Source organism: Falco cherrug, chromosome 9 (assembly GCF_023634085.1).
Source record: "Falco cherrug isolate bFalChe1 chromosome 9, bFalChe1.pri, whole genome shotgun sequence".
Classification (NCBI taxonomy): domain Eukaryota; kingdom Metazoa; phylum Chordata; class Aves; order Falconiformes; family Falconidae; genus Falco; species Falco cherrug.
Genome location: NC_073705.1, coordinates 44,824,138 through 44,839,162, shown reverse-complemented (window position 1 = coordinate 44,839,162; position 15,025 = coordinate 44,824,138). Strand labels below are relative to the sequence as shown.

Genomic DNA, 15,025 nt, shown 5'->3' with positions numbered 1-15,025 from the left:
ACAACCCAAGTGTTGGAAATTACTCTGTATTTACACAGAATAAGTAGCAATTCTCTCAATGAGCTTTGTCCTTATCTCAAAACTTATTTGTAGCTTTGCTTGGGAAAGAAAGAAAAATAGTTTATTTGTTTTGAACAGAAGTAATGGGCTCCAGGGACTGACTTTTAAAGAAGACATCAGTTTTGCCAACACCCGTCTGACAGCCCAGACAAGATGAGTATGTCCATGCAGCCAGAAAGCAGAGAAATAAAATTCCAGGTTGGAAGAAGCCTTGCCATTTGGGTTACCAGTCATCTGGATCAGCACCGCCTCCTGGCAGCCCACAAGCCTGTATTTCCTTTACCTGGGACTTGTTGGCGGAGGGACAGAGAGGACAGACAGACCAACTGACAGCGTGGCATGAGTTCAAGAGCCATGGGTGGACCCACAACATAAACACAGCAGGCAGTGGTTATGTATGAGCCCTGTTACTCCTGCCCAAGAAAATGTAAGGCAGGGAAAGGTTTGGAGTGAACAGGCAACAGCAGGCAGCTCTGATCAGAAGCAGTGATGCTCAGTGTGTAGCACATGAAACTGCTGAAAGATTGAGTGCTCAGAGAGACTGAGGGAAATGGAAACGGAGCCCCCCGAGGGGAACCATTTTTCAGCAGGTCACGAGCAAGCCAATAATGATTTCCACTTCATTTGTATGTGTGCTAAACATACTTGGAGTTACTTCAGAGACTGGGGTCAAAAGTTCGGTGATTATAGATCTTTGCTAAAGGCATTGTGCTAGAAGACCCATCTGGAGAGCTGCTAGGGGAGGGTCAGCCCCGGGTTTGCATTAACCCTTACCCCTGCCCTGTCCTAGTAGGGTTTCCCAGCTGAGATCCATTATACACATAACTGGCACTGAAAAACAGACACAAAGCTTATCTTGCAAGTTACCTTACTGCCAGCATGCTTCAGAACAGCAAACGGGAAGCAGAGTAAGCAGGGCCTGCATTCATTCTGCACCTCCAACAGCCTTTCCATGCTGCCAGTCTCCTGGGCCAGCAAAAGCCTCCCTTTGCTGCAGACCCTCCAGCATGTCCTTCAAGAACAGCACATACAAAAATCATCATGGCTATATGATGAAGGGGGAAGGATAGCATCCTCCCCATCAGCTGTCAGGGAAAGGTGGCTAACTACAGGAGGGCAAACTAGAGCACTTCAAATTAGCCCGTACCTCACACAGAGCATGTAAATACTCCCCCTCGCAATTAAGTCAGCATGCACAGCATGCTCTCTCCACAGCAGGGCCCGCACTGTGGTTGAGGCCCTTGTACACATTTCAACACCCACTGCTTTCTCACCACACGGCAGGACACCCATTTTCCAGGTACAAGCACAGCACCTGGTCTTGAGGGTATCCACATGGAGCTTAAAATGAACCCTAACCGCCTGCTGCCAAAGGAAGCTTTGGACCAGCTTCATTCCCCAAGGAGAAGCAGTGGCATATGCCTGTTGCCAGGGCAGCTCTGCAGCAAGGCAGCCCCCTCACCACCATTGCCGCTGCCTCTCTGGCAGCAGAGGACACTGGACCCTTAGGTGCTTCACCACCTGCCGCCCTGCAAAGCGGCAACACGAGTCCCAGCACTAGGTGCTTTGCCTTGACCCAAGAGAAACTCTTCCCAAACAAAGGGTCAATAACTTTGTTTCTTGGAAACACCAACAGCTTTTTAACCTCACCCATTAGGCTTTGGTGGTCTAGTGGACTCGCAATGCGAGTCCCACATGCTCAGAGATACGTGGTGGAGCTCCCTCCACACCTCCAAAGAGGTGGTCCTTACGTCACTCCTTATGGTCCCAGTAGCACTTGGCTGTTGCTGCCTGGGGATAAGTGGAAGAGAAGGTGACCTGCAAGCACAGGTTTCTCTGCCTGAGGAAGATAAGAGCTGCAGCAAAGAAAAAAAAAGCTGAGTACACAAACACAATGCTGGGAGCATCCCTTCACACCAATCTCTCAATGTCTTGGCTCTCTTGCCTTTCTCTAAAACATATCCGTGTGACAGAGACTCTCACCACTCACTGAGTTTCAGCACACAGTTTGACTTCCTTTACATTGAACTGGCAAGAAAGGAGGAGATCTGTTGGTCCCAGGTGCATTATGCTGACTGTGTTTTCCAGCTATGAGCAGCCTTACAGAGAAGTTTTCCAGGGGAACCTCAAGCAGACTTAGAGAAATGAAGGACCAGAGGTCTTATCTCACAGGGTGTAATTGAACTGGATTCAAGTAATGAATACAGAGTACTGGCTGGGGGAGACATAAGTTCATTTTTCAAGGACTCCCATGCAATTGTCTTGAACTTTAGTAGGAGCTTGCAATGCCTGAAAGACGCACATTGTCAACATGACTTTTCACAGTGTGACTTTGGGGGGGGCAGCCAAGGAAAACAAACCCATACTTTTTTTAGAAACTCTTCCCTCCCCCCCTTTCATTTTTTAAATTAAATTTAAATTTAATGACCATAATGACCACATAAACCATAATGACCACTACAATCTAAATCTAATAAGTCTGAGATTGTTTTCCATTGGTAGCCATTTGCAGTGCTCAATTTAAGCAGTGCACTAAAGCAGAAGAACAGTACTGCAAGACAACCTTCTTGAGTCAGTGGGTAGGAAGAAAAGCTTACCTAGACAGTATTAAATCACTAAAATTGATTGTACCCTATTCCTTACGCTCCGATTCCACTGGCAGGAAAGGTATGAACCGGCTTATTTACACACATACTTGTGAACTCATTCACACACAGCTGCTTTCCACCTCGGAGCAATAAAAATTAATAATAAAAATAATTAAAATTTATCAGCTTTCAGGCATTTGGAAGCCCCAGAGCCCTATTGCCAGATCCTCTGAAAATGCGTCAGCCTCCTCATGAGAGAGATTGGGGCTCAGTTCCTGCAGGGACTGGCTGCCAGAACTGCCATGGTGCCTGGCTGTCACACTCCGGCAACAGATTATTCCGTGGTATCGATTCTCCTGCTCTGGGTTAATTCTTTTAATTGTCTCGCCACATCTTTTCTCATTATGCTGATGTAACTTGTTTAAGCATACACAGATTGATTTATGACAGCACTAGGGATGTTAATCAGATGCCTGCTGTCCAGTTAACGCATGCTCTGTAAGAGATGCAGGACAATAGCCTCCCATATGGGAGCTCTAGCCTTTCACCTCAAAATCAAAGGCAGCCTCACAGCAAGAGCAGAATGACCCTGCACTAGGAATAGGTGGCTGCCACCAGCTTTGCGGGTAAGGTAAGGTCATAGTCTCCTACTCTCAATTCCCGGGTGCCATATTCTTTAAACATAGCTGCCATCAAGGAAACGGGAAATATCTTCGGAAGTTCACTGTTCGGAATTATTGGAGCCCATTGAAATCCTAAAACCTTGTCAGGAAGTACAGGGTCCCCCTCAAATGCAGCCTTATTTGTCTCCAATTAGAGGTACTTCACAGTCTATGTTCAACATCCTTTAGCTCACTGCTGCACATTCCCTGCATTTCCCTTTTATTGAAGGGACACGCATGCAGCACAAGCCTGCATAGAACAGCCCTCTTTTCCATACATACAGTTTAGATCATGCAATGCACAGAAAACAGCATTCAAGTACTATGGAGATAGTTGAAAAGAGTTCTCAACAGTACCACTAAAAAATTGAAGTCTTTGGCAAAAATAGGACACCCTGCAGATCCAAGGTACTTTTCCTTCTATGGCTGTGCTCAAAATTAAACCAGATACCTTCAGTAAGAATGAAGTTCAACTGCAGGTGCCACCATCTCACTGAAAGTCAAAGAAAGCTTGCCCTCTAACTTTGTGCTTCTAGGGAAAGAAAAAAAAAAAACCAAAACAAAACCTCCCCATATCCACTATGCCAAACTGCTAAAGAAAATTTAAGTTCTAATTCTGACTCTAAACTACATAACCAGACACTCTTTGGGATTGCAACCAGGACACTACCAGTCCCATCACATTTTGACAGCAAATCCCATGCATTCTCTCCACCAGCAAGAAAGCTCAGAGCAGGAGCACTCTCAGCTGATTCTCCCAGGTGCTCCTCCTGCTACTCAGCTGATCCTGCCTTGGTTAGCAAACGGACCTCATCTCCCATCTGCAAATCCTCCAGAGATCTTTCAGTGCAATTTCCAAACACAAACTTACTGGATGTGCTGACAAAACTCAGCATTTAGGAAGTTCATTTCACTTACAGACTACTCCTACTCTTCTTAAGGGGGGGGGGAGGGGAACTTATATAAGGATTTATTTAGAAAATTGCAGAAGTTCTCTTTAACTGAGTTCCAGCCCCACATCAGACCCTTTAGACACAGCAGAGGGGAAGCCGATTTGGGCATAACCAAGAAAACAGCAAATAGAACAAGGCCTAGAAGTGACCAGATTGATGGCAGCAGATGTTTTGGGGAGGAAAAAATTTCACACAAAGAAGTGGCATCCAGAACTAAGTAACAACACCTGCCCTTCCACAGTTCTCATCTCATCAGACTTGTTCAGGTGCCCTGGCCAGGCCACTGCCAGCAAAGCCTCTCCATCAGTGCTGTGCAGCCTGGAGCCTGATAGCAGCAGCCTTGCAGCCCCTGGGCAGGGAGCAGGATACAGCCCTTCAGCATCAGCCAGGCCAGTACGCTGGGGCCAGCGCCACCTGTGCTCCACTGCCAAGCCCAGCTCAGGTCTCCAGAATCATCAACCCCAAGAATGATTCCCCAAAGCCCTGCATCAGCATGGCAGTGCTCAGGATGAGACAGCAGGAAGGAGAAGGGAACCTGCCACTAACCCCCCACGCTTCCAGCCCAGGCAGCGAGGCAATGGGAGGTGCACAGCCCCCGAGGGCCGGTCAGTGCAGCCCAGGTATCTCATGTTTACAGCAAGTTTTTTTCAGAACAACCTTCATGCTGAGAGCAACTCACAACATTTTCAAACAAAATAAGTGAGACAACTGTCAAAGTATCTTCAGATGATTCGTGAGCAAAGACCAAAAACCTCTTACCTAATGTATTATTAAGCATAGATTGTTATTCAGCTTTATTCAAAAATACCAAAGGCTGCTTTGACAGATGTAAAAGCACCAGCAGGAGCCACTGCCCTTTGAAACTTGCTAAGAAAAACCCCCAGCTGACAAGGGCCACATGGACCATATGCTGCTCTGAAGCAGTACCGACAAGACAGATCTCAGCAAACACTCCAAGTGACAAAAAGCACCATGAAATCACTACCTTCACTCTTCTGTCTCTGCCCACAACCTATCCCACACCATCACTCCAACAGCACCTTCAAACCCACACTGGCTTACTTAAGATAAACCTCACCTGAGCCCATCCTCCTGAGGAACCAGCCACGAGGACATGCCTAATGGCCCTCCCTAAATTTATGCAAATAGTAATCCTACACACCTGCAAATAGCTACAAGGTGGCTTCACTCTCCACTTGATTTTACCTATGCTGGACAGGACAAGAGGAAACAGCCTCAGGTTGTGCCTGGTGAGGGGTTAGATTGGATATTGGGAAAAATGTCTTCACTGAGAGGGTGGTGAAGCACTGGAACAGGCTGCCCAGGGAGGTGGTGGAATCACCATCCCTGGAGATGTTTAAAAAATGCGTAGATGTGGTGCTTAGGGACGTGGTTTAGTGATGGACTTGGCAGTGCTGCGTTAACAGTTGGACTTGATGATCTTAAAGGTCTTTTCCAACTTAAATGATTCTATGATTATGTTGTTTGTTTCCAAAAACTAACAACTACTTCATACTTACAATGCAATGGTTTTGTAGAAAGGTATTACAAAATTGCCAGATGCCAGAGCTTTTCTTGACAGTGAAATTTCACTTAAATAGTATGAAGGTACAAGCTGATTTGTATCCTGTCATTGGGATATGTCACATACAATACATCCTGCAAACGCATTTCTAATTCTTTGCCAAGATACTTGCCTCCCCACTTAAGTAAAACATTCATATTCAATTCATTCTGCTTGGGACAATGTTGATCACTTTACAGATTACCAAAACAAAATATCTGACAGGTTATTTGAAATATCCTTCTTCTGTAGCCAGTACGAGGAGAAAGCCCAGCATGATGGAAGCCTACATTTAAACTGTCAGCAAATCTGATTGCCAATCTGGCACCGCTTTTAAAGTCACAGAAACTATTTGTGACGGTGTGGAAGAAGTGTTTCCTGCTGTCTTAGTTTTGAGAGGCTGTTAAGCAATGAGGAATTTGATTTGGGCTACAGTAAAGCCCCAGAAGGTGAGTAGATGTGAGTGGCTAGTGGAGAAGCATTTCAAGAATCAGTAGCATCAAAAGATTTCTTCAGCGCCAGCTCCCTACAAAATTGCATGAGAAATGAGTGCAGGGATGAATTTGAGGGGTTTTGGAGCAAGGATAGATTCTGTGTTTTTACAGTTGAAAAGCGGAAATACAGGGTAACTTTGGGAAAAACAGTATTTTTATGGTTCGTTAGAGAACATTTTGACTGGCTTCCTCAAAAGAGCAAAGAAAGACATGATAGGACAAAAATGATGCTAAAGTACTAGGAAGAGAAGCAGTCACTGGGGGGAGCAGGATCTTCCCAGATCTTATAGCTGCTTCTTGCATCTCAGAGATGGACACCATTTGTGATCCTTGTCGAGTCTAGGACTGACAGAGTAAATGCCGTCCCACACAACATCATTGTCTTTAAACTGGAAAGACATGGATTTGATGAATGGACTGCTCAGTGGATAAGGAAGTGGCTGGATGGTCACACTCAAAGAGTTGTGGCCAATGGCTTCAATGTCCAAGTGGAAATTGGTGATGAGTGTTGTTCCTCATTGGTCCGTATTGGGACCAGTGCTATTCAACACCTTTGTCAGCAACATGGACAGTGGCATTGAGTGCACCTCCAGCAAGTTTAACACTGATACCAAGCTATGTGGTGCAGTCGACATGCTGGAGGGAAGGGTTGCCATCCAGAGGGACCTTGACAGGCTTGAGAGGTGGGCCCGTGCAAACCTCATGAAGTTCAACAAGGTCAAGTCCAAGGTCCTGCACATGAGTCAGGGCAATCTCAAACACAAACAGACTGGGCAGAGGATAGATTGAGGTCAGCCCTAAGGAGAAGGATGCAAGGGTGTTGGTCAACAAGAAGCTCAATGGGACCTGACAATGTGTGCTTGCAGCCCAGAAAGCCAACTAAATCCTGGGCTGAATCAAAAGAAGCTTGACCTGCAGGTTGAGGGAGATGATTCTACCCCTCTGCTCCACTCTTGTGAGACCTCCCCTGGAGTATTGCGTCCAGCTCTGGGTCCCCCAACATAAGAAGGGCATGGATTTGTTGGAGTGGGTCCAGAGGAGGGCCACAAAGATGATCAGGGGGCTGGAGCACCTCTCCTACGAAGACAGGCTGAGAGAGTTGGGGTTGTTCAGCCTGGAGAAGAGAAGGCTCCGGGGAGACCTTAGGGCAGCCTGCCAGTACCTAAAGGGGCCTGCAGGAAAGCTGGGGAGGGACTTTTTGCAAGGGCAGGTAGTGATAGGAGAAGGAGTAATGGCTTTAAACTGCAAGAGGGTAGGTTTAGATTAGATATGAGGAAGAAATTCTTCACTGTGAGGGCGGTGAGGCGCTGGCCCAGGCTGCCCAGAGCAGCTGGGGGTGCCCCATCCCTGGCAGTGCTCAAGGCCAGGCTGGACGGGGCTTTGGGCAACCTGGGCTGGTGGAAGGTGTCCCTGCCCGTGGCAGGGGGCTTGGAGCCAGGTGATCTTTAAGGTCCCTTCCAACCCAAACTGTTCTGTGATTCCATGAAAGAAGAGACAAGGGTGGTTTAAGGTGATGCACACAGTAGATATAGGTATAGTGGGAATAAAACAGGAAAAGAAATTTTAACTTGAACATTAAAAGACTACTTAAGCTGTGAATTTTATTGGACAGCTAAGTATTCTCCAAGGGAGGAAGTGGAAACTCCATTCACTCAGCCATTTAGAAGTAGAGACATGACTTTAACATAGAGAATACCCTGTACTTTTAGAGATGGAAGACACATTATAGTTTAATACCTCTCTTTTAACTCTAACTAACAACTGTCTATTATAACTAACAAGAACATCAACTATTGCTAGAGCTAACATAAGCTTAGACACAAATCCTTGAATTACTTTTTCTCTTCTCTTTCTCATCTATTTTTCTGTCTCTCTCTAAGCACTATTGCCAAAGAGCGAAGCAGCATAAAGTATGGGTGCAACATTAAAAAAAAACACAGATAATTTACCATTGCTGAAAAATAAAAGGGTGTGGGGGGGGTGTGTGTGTTATGACAACAATTTATAAAGAGCAGTTTTGCTTATTGAACACAGCTTTTATAGAAACAGATAGGCACACTTTCATGTACAGTCCCCATCCCTCGTCACACCTATATCACACGTGAAGTTTTGACAGAGAATTACAACAGACACAGTCTCCCCAGAAGGCTGTGCCTGGTGGCTATTCTCACTAATGCCAAAAGCACCATCGGCCGAAGGGGCTAAGGCTTGTCCAGCCAGTCCTGCCAACCAGACCTGCCCAGCAGGTACCCGAAGCAGGACCAGGGCCACCGAGCCCTGCCTGGCCTCCCCCCACCCGGTGCCACTGCATGGAGGCACCAGCCCTGGGATTTGCCAGGCCCTGCCAGGACTGGCTCTTCCCTCTGCTCTTCCAAGCTCCTCTGTGTGGCTCTGCCTGCACCCTTGTGTCTGTCTGCCTTGGGAACAAAGATTTTAGAGCCCAAGAGGAAGGGCAGGAAAATAATGACCACTGACATACAGGAATATGTCAATGGCTGACCATTTTGTGCACAAAAAAGATTTTGAAATTAGGTGGTTGAAAATGGACTTTACCTTCTATCTCCTCTCTTTTCCACCACCACACTTACAGAGATTATAACATACTTGTCAAACTAGGTGAGCCTCTCCTATTTGGCAGGATCAGATTAGCAGGTCTTTTAATCAGAAATTAAAATCAGAAAAGAAACACGTAATTAGTTCGGGACTAAGTGCTAAAAAGTATTACCATATCCTTAAGGGGACAAGCTCCCTATTGCAGATACTAAGTACTCAGACTATTAAGAAAATTAATATTTTGCAGACATGAGGAACACTGACTCACTGTACTTGGACTCCTCATAGCAAAAAGTTTTTCTCCTGTGGAAGAAAGACTCTTAAGGATGCATGATTAACTTAAGCCTGTTCCAGACAGCAGAGTGCATCACAGCAGTTGTTGCTTCTACCTCTTTCTCTGTAAAATCACTCTGACACAGCATCAAAACCAACTGTCATTCCAAAGTGCAAGGACTATCAATTCAGTAGGTAGCAGGACAAGCAAGCACAGATTGTACACAAGTCATTTTTTCTGTTTAACTACTCGGATATTTATTTTGATATTTGAAGAGAAAACCATCTCATTTTTCCAAGATTCCCAATGTAGGTAGGTCTTTCTTTTTAAACTAAACCAAGTGTTAAAAGAGTGACTAGCTGGTCATACTGAACCCCACTTTCCCCTCACGTTAAACTTGAACTGATACCATCACCAGACGTGTAGGTTTATATGCTTATATGTGTGTTATGTATTTTCCATTGTTTCTGAAATCTCAAAGATGCTACATGAAATTTCCCTTTCTGGGCCCTGGGCTGGTTTTGGACACAGGAATAAATTCCTCTCTACGGCAAAACCGTCATCATGAGCTGCATTTTCCTTCATCTACTGCCTCTAGAACAAAGAAAGTGGTAAGAAGTCCTGGTGCAGCCAACTCTGCTCTATTTACAGACCTAAAATCTTCTCCATCTCCTTGACATTAACAGTGACTTTCTAAAACTGCATGTTCTGCACTGGAGGACAAATGAAGTACATCTCCTCCTCCGCATTCCTCCTCTCAAACCAAGGAAGTGTCACATCCTCTGGGCTTTGGGATAAAGTACAAAATTTTAAAAGTCGTCTCATCTCACCCTGAAGTCCCTTCCCAAATATAATTACGAATTTCTAAGCCAAACACTAGGGAGAGGTGGTTTTTTTTTAACTTTAATTTACTGTGGGTCCATCAGTTTTGGCCACATTTGAAGGTACATTTTCTCTACATCAGTTCTGTCTAGTCAAAGAAGCTCACGTAGCGATGACGCATCTCTTGCAGATAAGGGTATCCGTTGATTTGATTTACTAAGAAGGCTAAATTTATTATGCAACATTTTACAAGTATAATTCTGCTTTCCCTTGATGGTAATAAATTCAATATCAGCTCCCCTGAGACAAGAGAACCAGTCCCTTTATTATCCAGACATGACCCCCAGAGCCAGATTCCATTTTAGAGACGGGAAATGACCATATCTCTGATTAAAAGGGAAACTTTAATCAAATAAAGTGCCTCATCAAGCGAGAGCCAAGATTCCAATACTCCTGACTGCAGCACAGCAATGATCCAAAGTCATATCTGCCCCCAACCCATTACCGCTTACCGCAAACGTGATATCCATCCCAAGCAGGGGGTGCATCCTTCAGCAGTTCCCTTACCATCCTGGGAGCTGCTCTTCATGTGCTCACACAATGCCGTGCAGAAACATGTTCTCAGGCTGCTGCCCCGGTTCTGTCTGTTTGAGGAACCACAGGAAGACGGGCTTTGCAGGGCTTGAGGTTTGGGTTTTTTCCCAACGAAATCAGTCTCGCAGGTGACAAGTAGCCTGAACTGTGCAGCCAAGTGCAGCAGCCATGGCCTTCAGCTCAGTACCCTTCTAATAAGACTCTCCTACTTTCTTAGACATTTCCCTTCTACCCTCTGAAAGGATCTTTTGAAGCGTTTAGGATACTAGAATATTCAGAGCCCTGGGTCAAGAGCCTTGTCCTGATGTATTTCTGCAGTTTTGCAGCTGGGGTAGTGAACGACTAACAAATAATGATAGCAATGACAGTATGGATGTCTAGGGGTATTGCTGCTGTAAGTGTGCTTTGTGACACCACTTCTGTGTAAGCATGGTTGGATCTGTATGCCACTCCATGCAGGGATCCATCTTAAAGCCTTTCTGGCCATCTAGACAGTTTTCTTGCAACAAAGCAAGACACAGCAACTGACAGATAAATCATCTCCCTTTCAGCCACAGAAGCCCAGCTACGCAAGCAAATGAAGGCGCCCAAACTCCACATCTACTGAGGAACTGCTCTGTTGAGAGATCCAGTTATTTCATACAGCCTTCTGCAGAGATCCTCCTTGGATCAGCCCACGTGTCATTTCTGCTACAGGATTAATGATATTTACCCTCTGCTTTATGCCAGGAGCATCCTACTCATAGCAAAGGCCCTGTGCCCCACGATGCCCCTTGCTCCACAGGGCTTCCAGCCGCAGCCCTGGCCCGGCCGATGGCGAGCACCAGCTCCCACCACCGCCCTGGGAGAGTCCGGCCCTGGGGCGGTGGTGGGCCCCCGTGTCAGGCACGTGCAGCACAGTTACCGTGTTGCTCTCTGATTTCCAGTGCAGCTTCAGGGTCTGCTAGCGGGGAGCGCTGGCGCCGGGGAGGGCACACACCCCCTGAGGAGGGGCAGGGTTGCCGGCGGGCCCGACCCCCCACCTCCCGAGGCCCGGCCACCGGGAGGGGCGGCGGAGCTGCGCGGGCTGGCGGCAGCCCTGGGAGTAGCCCTCGGGTTAGACGACGGCAGTCGCTGGCTCCGGGCTGCGCGGCCGGGGAGGGGGGCGCCGGTTCCTTGCGGCCCAGGCGCGGGGGCAAAGGGGGTCTTTGCGGCTCGCACCGCACAGGGGCTGCGCCGGTAACCGCCGACTCCCCCGCACAGCGAGCCGGGCTCGGGTCGCCCCTCTGGGGCAACTGCGGCGCAGGGCGGCGAGGACGCGGCTCCGCCGCAGCACCGGCGGGCGCACGTCGGGCCCGGCCCGCTGGTCCTGCGCGTCCAGGCCCTGAGGGAAACGACAGAGCGGGGGCTGCGGGAGGCTGCCGGGGGAGCCGGCTCCTCGCCCGCGGCTCCGCGGGCCGCCGCACCGTCGGGGCGCCGAGAGCTGCCAGAGGGCCCCCGCTCCGGGGAAGGCACGGCGTCCCTGCCCCCCCCCCCCCCCCCCCGGCACACCCCCGGGGCGGGCAGGGACCGGCGGCACCCCCCCGCAGCCCCCTGACGGCGACGGGCCAGGGCAGGGCTGCCGCCGCCGGCGCGGTCCAGCGGGGCGGGGCGCGGAGGGCGGGCGTGCGGCGGGGCCGGCGCGGCGGCGGGGGCGGGTGGGGTTTCCGTGCGCGGCGCTTATTAGTGTGGTGATGGAGGACCGGCCCCTCGGAGCCGCCTCGCAGCGGCGGCGCGGGCTGGCGGCGGCCGCCGGGAGGTGAGCGGCGGCGGCGGCAGCGGCGGCTCGGGCGGCGGAGGCGGCGACGGGGCCGCCCCCGCCGTGCCCCATGCGGGCGGCGGCGGGGCGGCGGCGGCGCTGAGGGGCGATGTCGGAGGCGGGGGGCGCGGGCCGGGCGCGGGCCGCCGTGGCGCGGCTGTCGGAGGCGGTGGGCGAGCGGCGGCGGCGGCTGGGCACCGCCATGGGGGAGGCGCGGCGGCAGCGGCGGCTGCTGCTGGTGGTGGTGTGCGTGGCGCTGCTGCTGGACAACATGCTCTACATGGTCATCGTGCCCATCATCCCCGACTACATCGCGGCCATGCGCGGCCGCGGGGACGGCGCCGGCCCTTCCGCGCCCGCGGGGGGCAACGAGACCGGCAGCGGCGGCAACAGGAGCCTCCTGCCGGCGCGGTACCCGCCGGCCACGGGGAGCAACGAGGACGTGCAGGTCGGGGTGCTGTTCGCCTCCAAGGCCATGCTGCAGCTGCTGGTGAACCCGCTCAGCGGCACCCTCATCGACCGCGTGGGCTACGAGGCGCCGCTGCTGGCCGGGCTGGCCATCATGTTCCTCTCCACCGCCACCTTCACCTTCGCGGAGAACTACGCGACGCTGTTCGCGGCGCGCAGCCTGCAGGGGCTGGGCTCGGCCTTCGCCGACACGGCCGGCATCGCCCTCATCGCCGACCGCTACGCCGAGGAGCCGGCGCGGAGCCGCGCCCTGGGCACGGCGCTGGCCTGCATCTCCTTCGGCAGCCTGGCCGCCCCCCCCTTCGGCGGCGTCCTCTACGAGTTCGCCGGCAAGCGGGTGCCCTTCCTGGTGCTGGCCTGCGTCTGCCTCCTCGACGGGCTGATGCTGCTGGCCCTGGCGCCGCCCGGCGCTGCCGGGGCGCGGGCCAACATGCCGGTCGGCACCCCCATCCACCGCCTGATGGTCGACCCCTACATCGCCGTGGTGGCAGGGGCCCTGGCCACCTGCAACATCCCCCTGGCCTTCCTGGAGCCCACCATCGCCAACTGGATGAAGGAGTCCATGGGGGCCAGCGAGTGGGAGGTGGGCCTCACCTGGCTGCCCGCCTTCTTCCCCCACGTGCTGGGCGTCTACGTCACCGTCCGGCTGGCCGCCGCGTACCCCCACCTCCAGTGGTTCTATGGGGCCCTGGGCATGGCCATCATTGGCGCCAGCTCTTGCCTGGTGCCAGCCTGCAGGAATTTCGGGCAGGTCATCATTCCCCTTTGCGGCATCTGCTTTGGCATCGCCCTGGTGGACACGGCGCTGCTGCCCACCTTGGCCTTCCTGGTGGACGTGCGCCATGTCTCTGTCTACGGCAGTGTCTACGCCATCGCAGACATCTCCTACTGCGTGGCATACGCCCTGGGGCCCATCGTGGCTGGCCAGATTGTGCACACCATGGGCTTTGTGCAGCTCAACCTGGGCATGGGGCTTGCCAACATGCTTTACGCCCCTGTCCTCCTCTTCCTCAAAAACGTCTGCCAAATGAAACCCTCTCACTCGGAGAGGAACATCCTCCTTGAAGAAGGACCTAAGGGACTCTACGACACCATCAAAATGGAAGAGCGCAAAGGCACAGGCAAAAACCTCCAGCCAGCGGGTGAGGTGGAGAACAGCGTGGACTCTTACCGCAGAGACCTGACAGGGGTGTCTGAGGAGGACTCGTCGGACTATGAGTACAGTTAGGTTCCCCCACATGACCCAGCCCAGGAGCAAGGAGGGGCACCTGGGAGAGAGGGAAAGGGGGGGACGAAAGCGTTACTGCATTATGTTTCTGTACTGACGTGCAATATATAGAGTTTAACCTTTGTCATGATGTAATGGCTTTCTTCTAGACTTATTTTTAATTGGTGGCAGGGTGGAGGGGGTGCGGAATGGGGGGACAATCCTGAAGGAAATTATCTGAATAATCATTGGCATAAATCTGGGGGAGGGGGCCTTCCAAAAAAACCACCCACCAACAACAAAACAACAACAAAAAATCCCAACAGCCTCATAGCTGGGGTATAATCGTGCAAAGTTTTTCTCAAGCTGAAACTGTGTGTGACATACTGTATATCTCTGTAAAAAATATAAGAAAAGCAAAAAAGTCTGTGTAAAATTTTGAATGGCATATTCAGGGACTTGGTAAATCTTGTGTACATATACTTAGATTTTCTGTTGGTTTCATATATTTAAGAAGAGCAACAACTATCACAACGTCTTATTCTTACTTGGGAATAAACTGAAGTATTGTACTTTTCTTTCTCTCTCTCTCTCTCTCTCTCTCTTGTGCTGCTCTCCGGTAAGTGCAATATGCTGTATTATGTTGAATTCCAAACTACAAGAACAATACAATCTGAATAAATGGAATTGAAGGGGATCGATTGCCTCTGTTTTGTTGTTGAGGGCTGCTTGAGGGAGGGAGCTGGTTGTGCTCAGCGTAACCCCTACAGTAACAATTCTTCACACAAACCTCATCGGTTACCAGAATTGCCCAGGAGAAAACCCAGTAAAAAACGTTCTCGTTCATTCTTCAAAATATACGTTAATGGGTCTGAGCATCGCACTGCAAACATGCTATCGATTGCCTAAAACCAGGTCCTTGTATTCTCACGCAAATTTAATTCTGACAATCATGAGTTTCAATTCCCGAGTAGTTAAAAAATCGCACAACCGGCAGTTAAAGAGACAC

General features: G+C 50.3%; 1 protein-coding gene across 1 annotated transcript; it reads left to right on the top strand.

The window, feature by feature from the left end:
• The first annotated feature begins 12,275 nt into the window (after positions 1-12,275).
• Positions 12,276-14,706, top strand: SLC18A3 (solute carrier family 18 member A3). The gene has a single exon (XM_005433484.3). The coding sequence runs from the start codon at positions 12,451-12,453 to the stop codon at positions 14,035-14,037; it is 1,587 nt and encodes a 528-aa protein (XP_005433541.2). The 5' UTR covers positions 12,276-12,450; the 3' UTR covers positions 14,038-14,706.
• Positions 14,707-15,025: the final 319 nt, after the last annotated feature.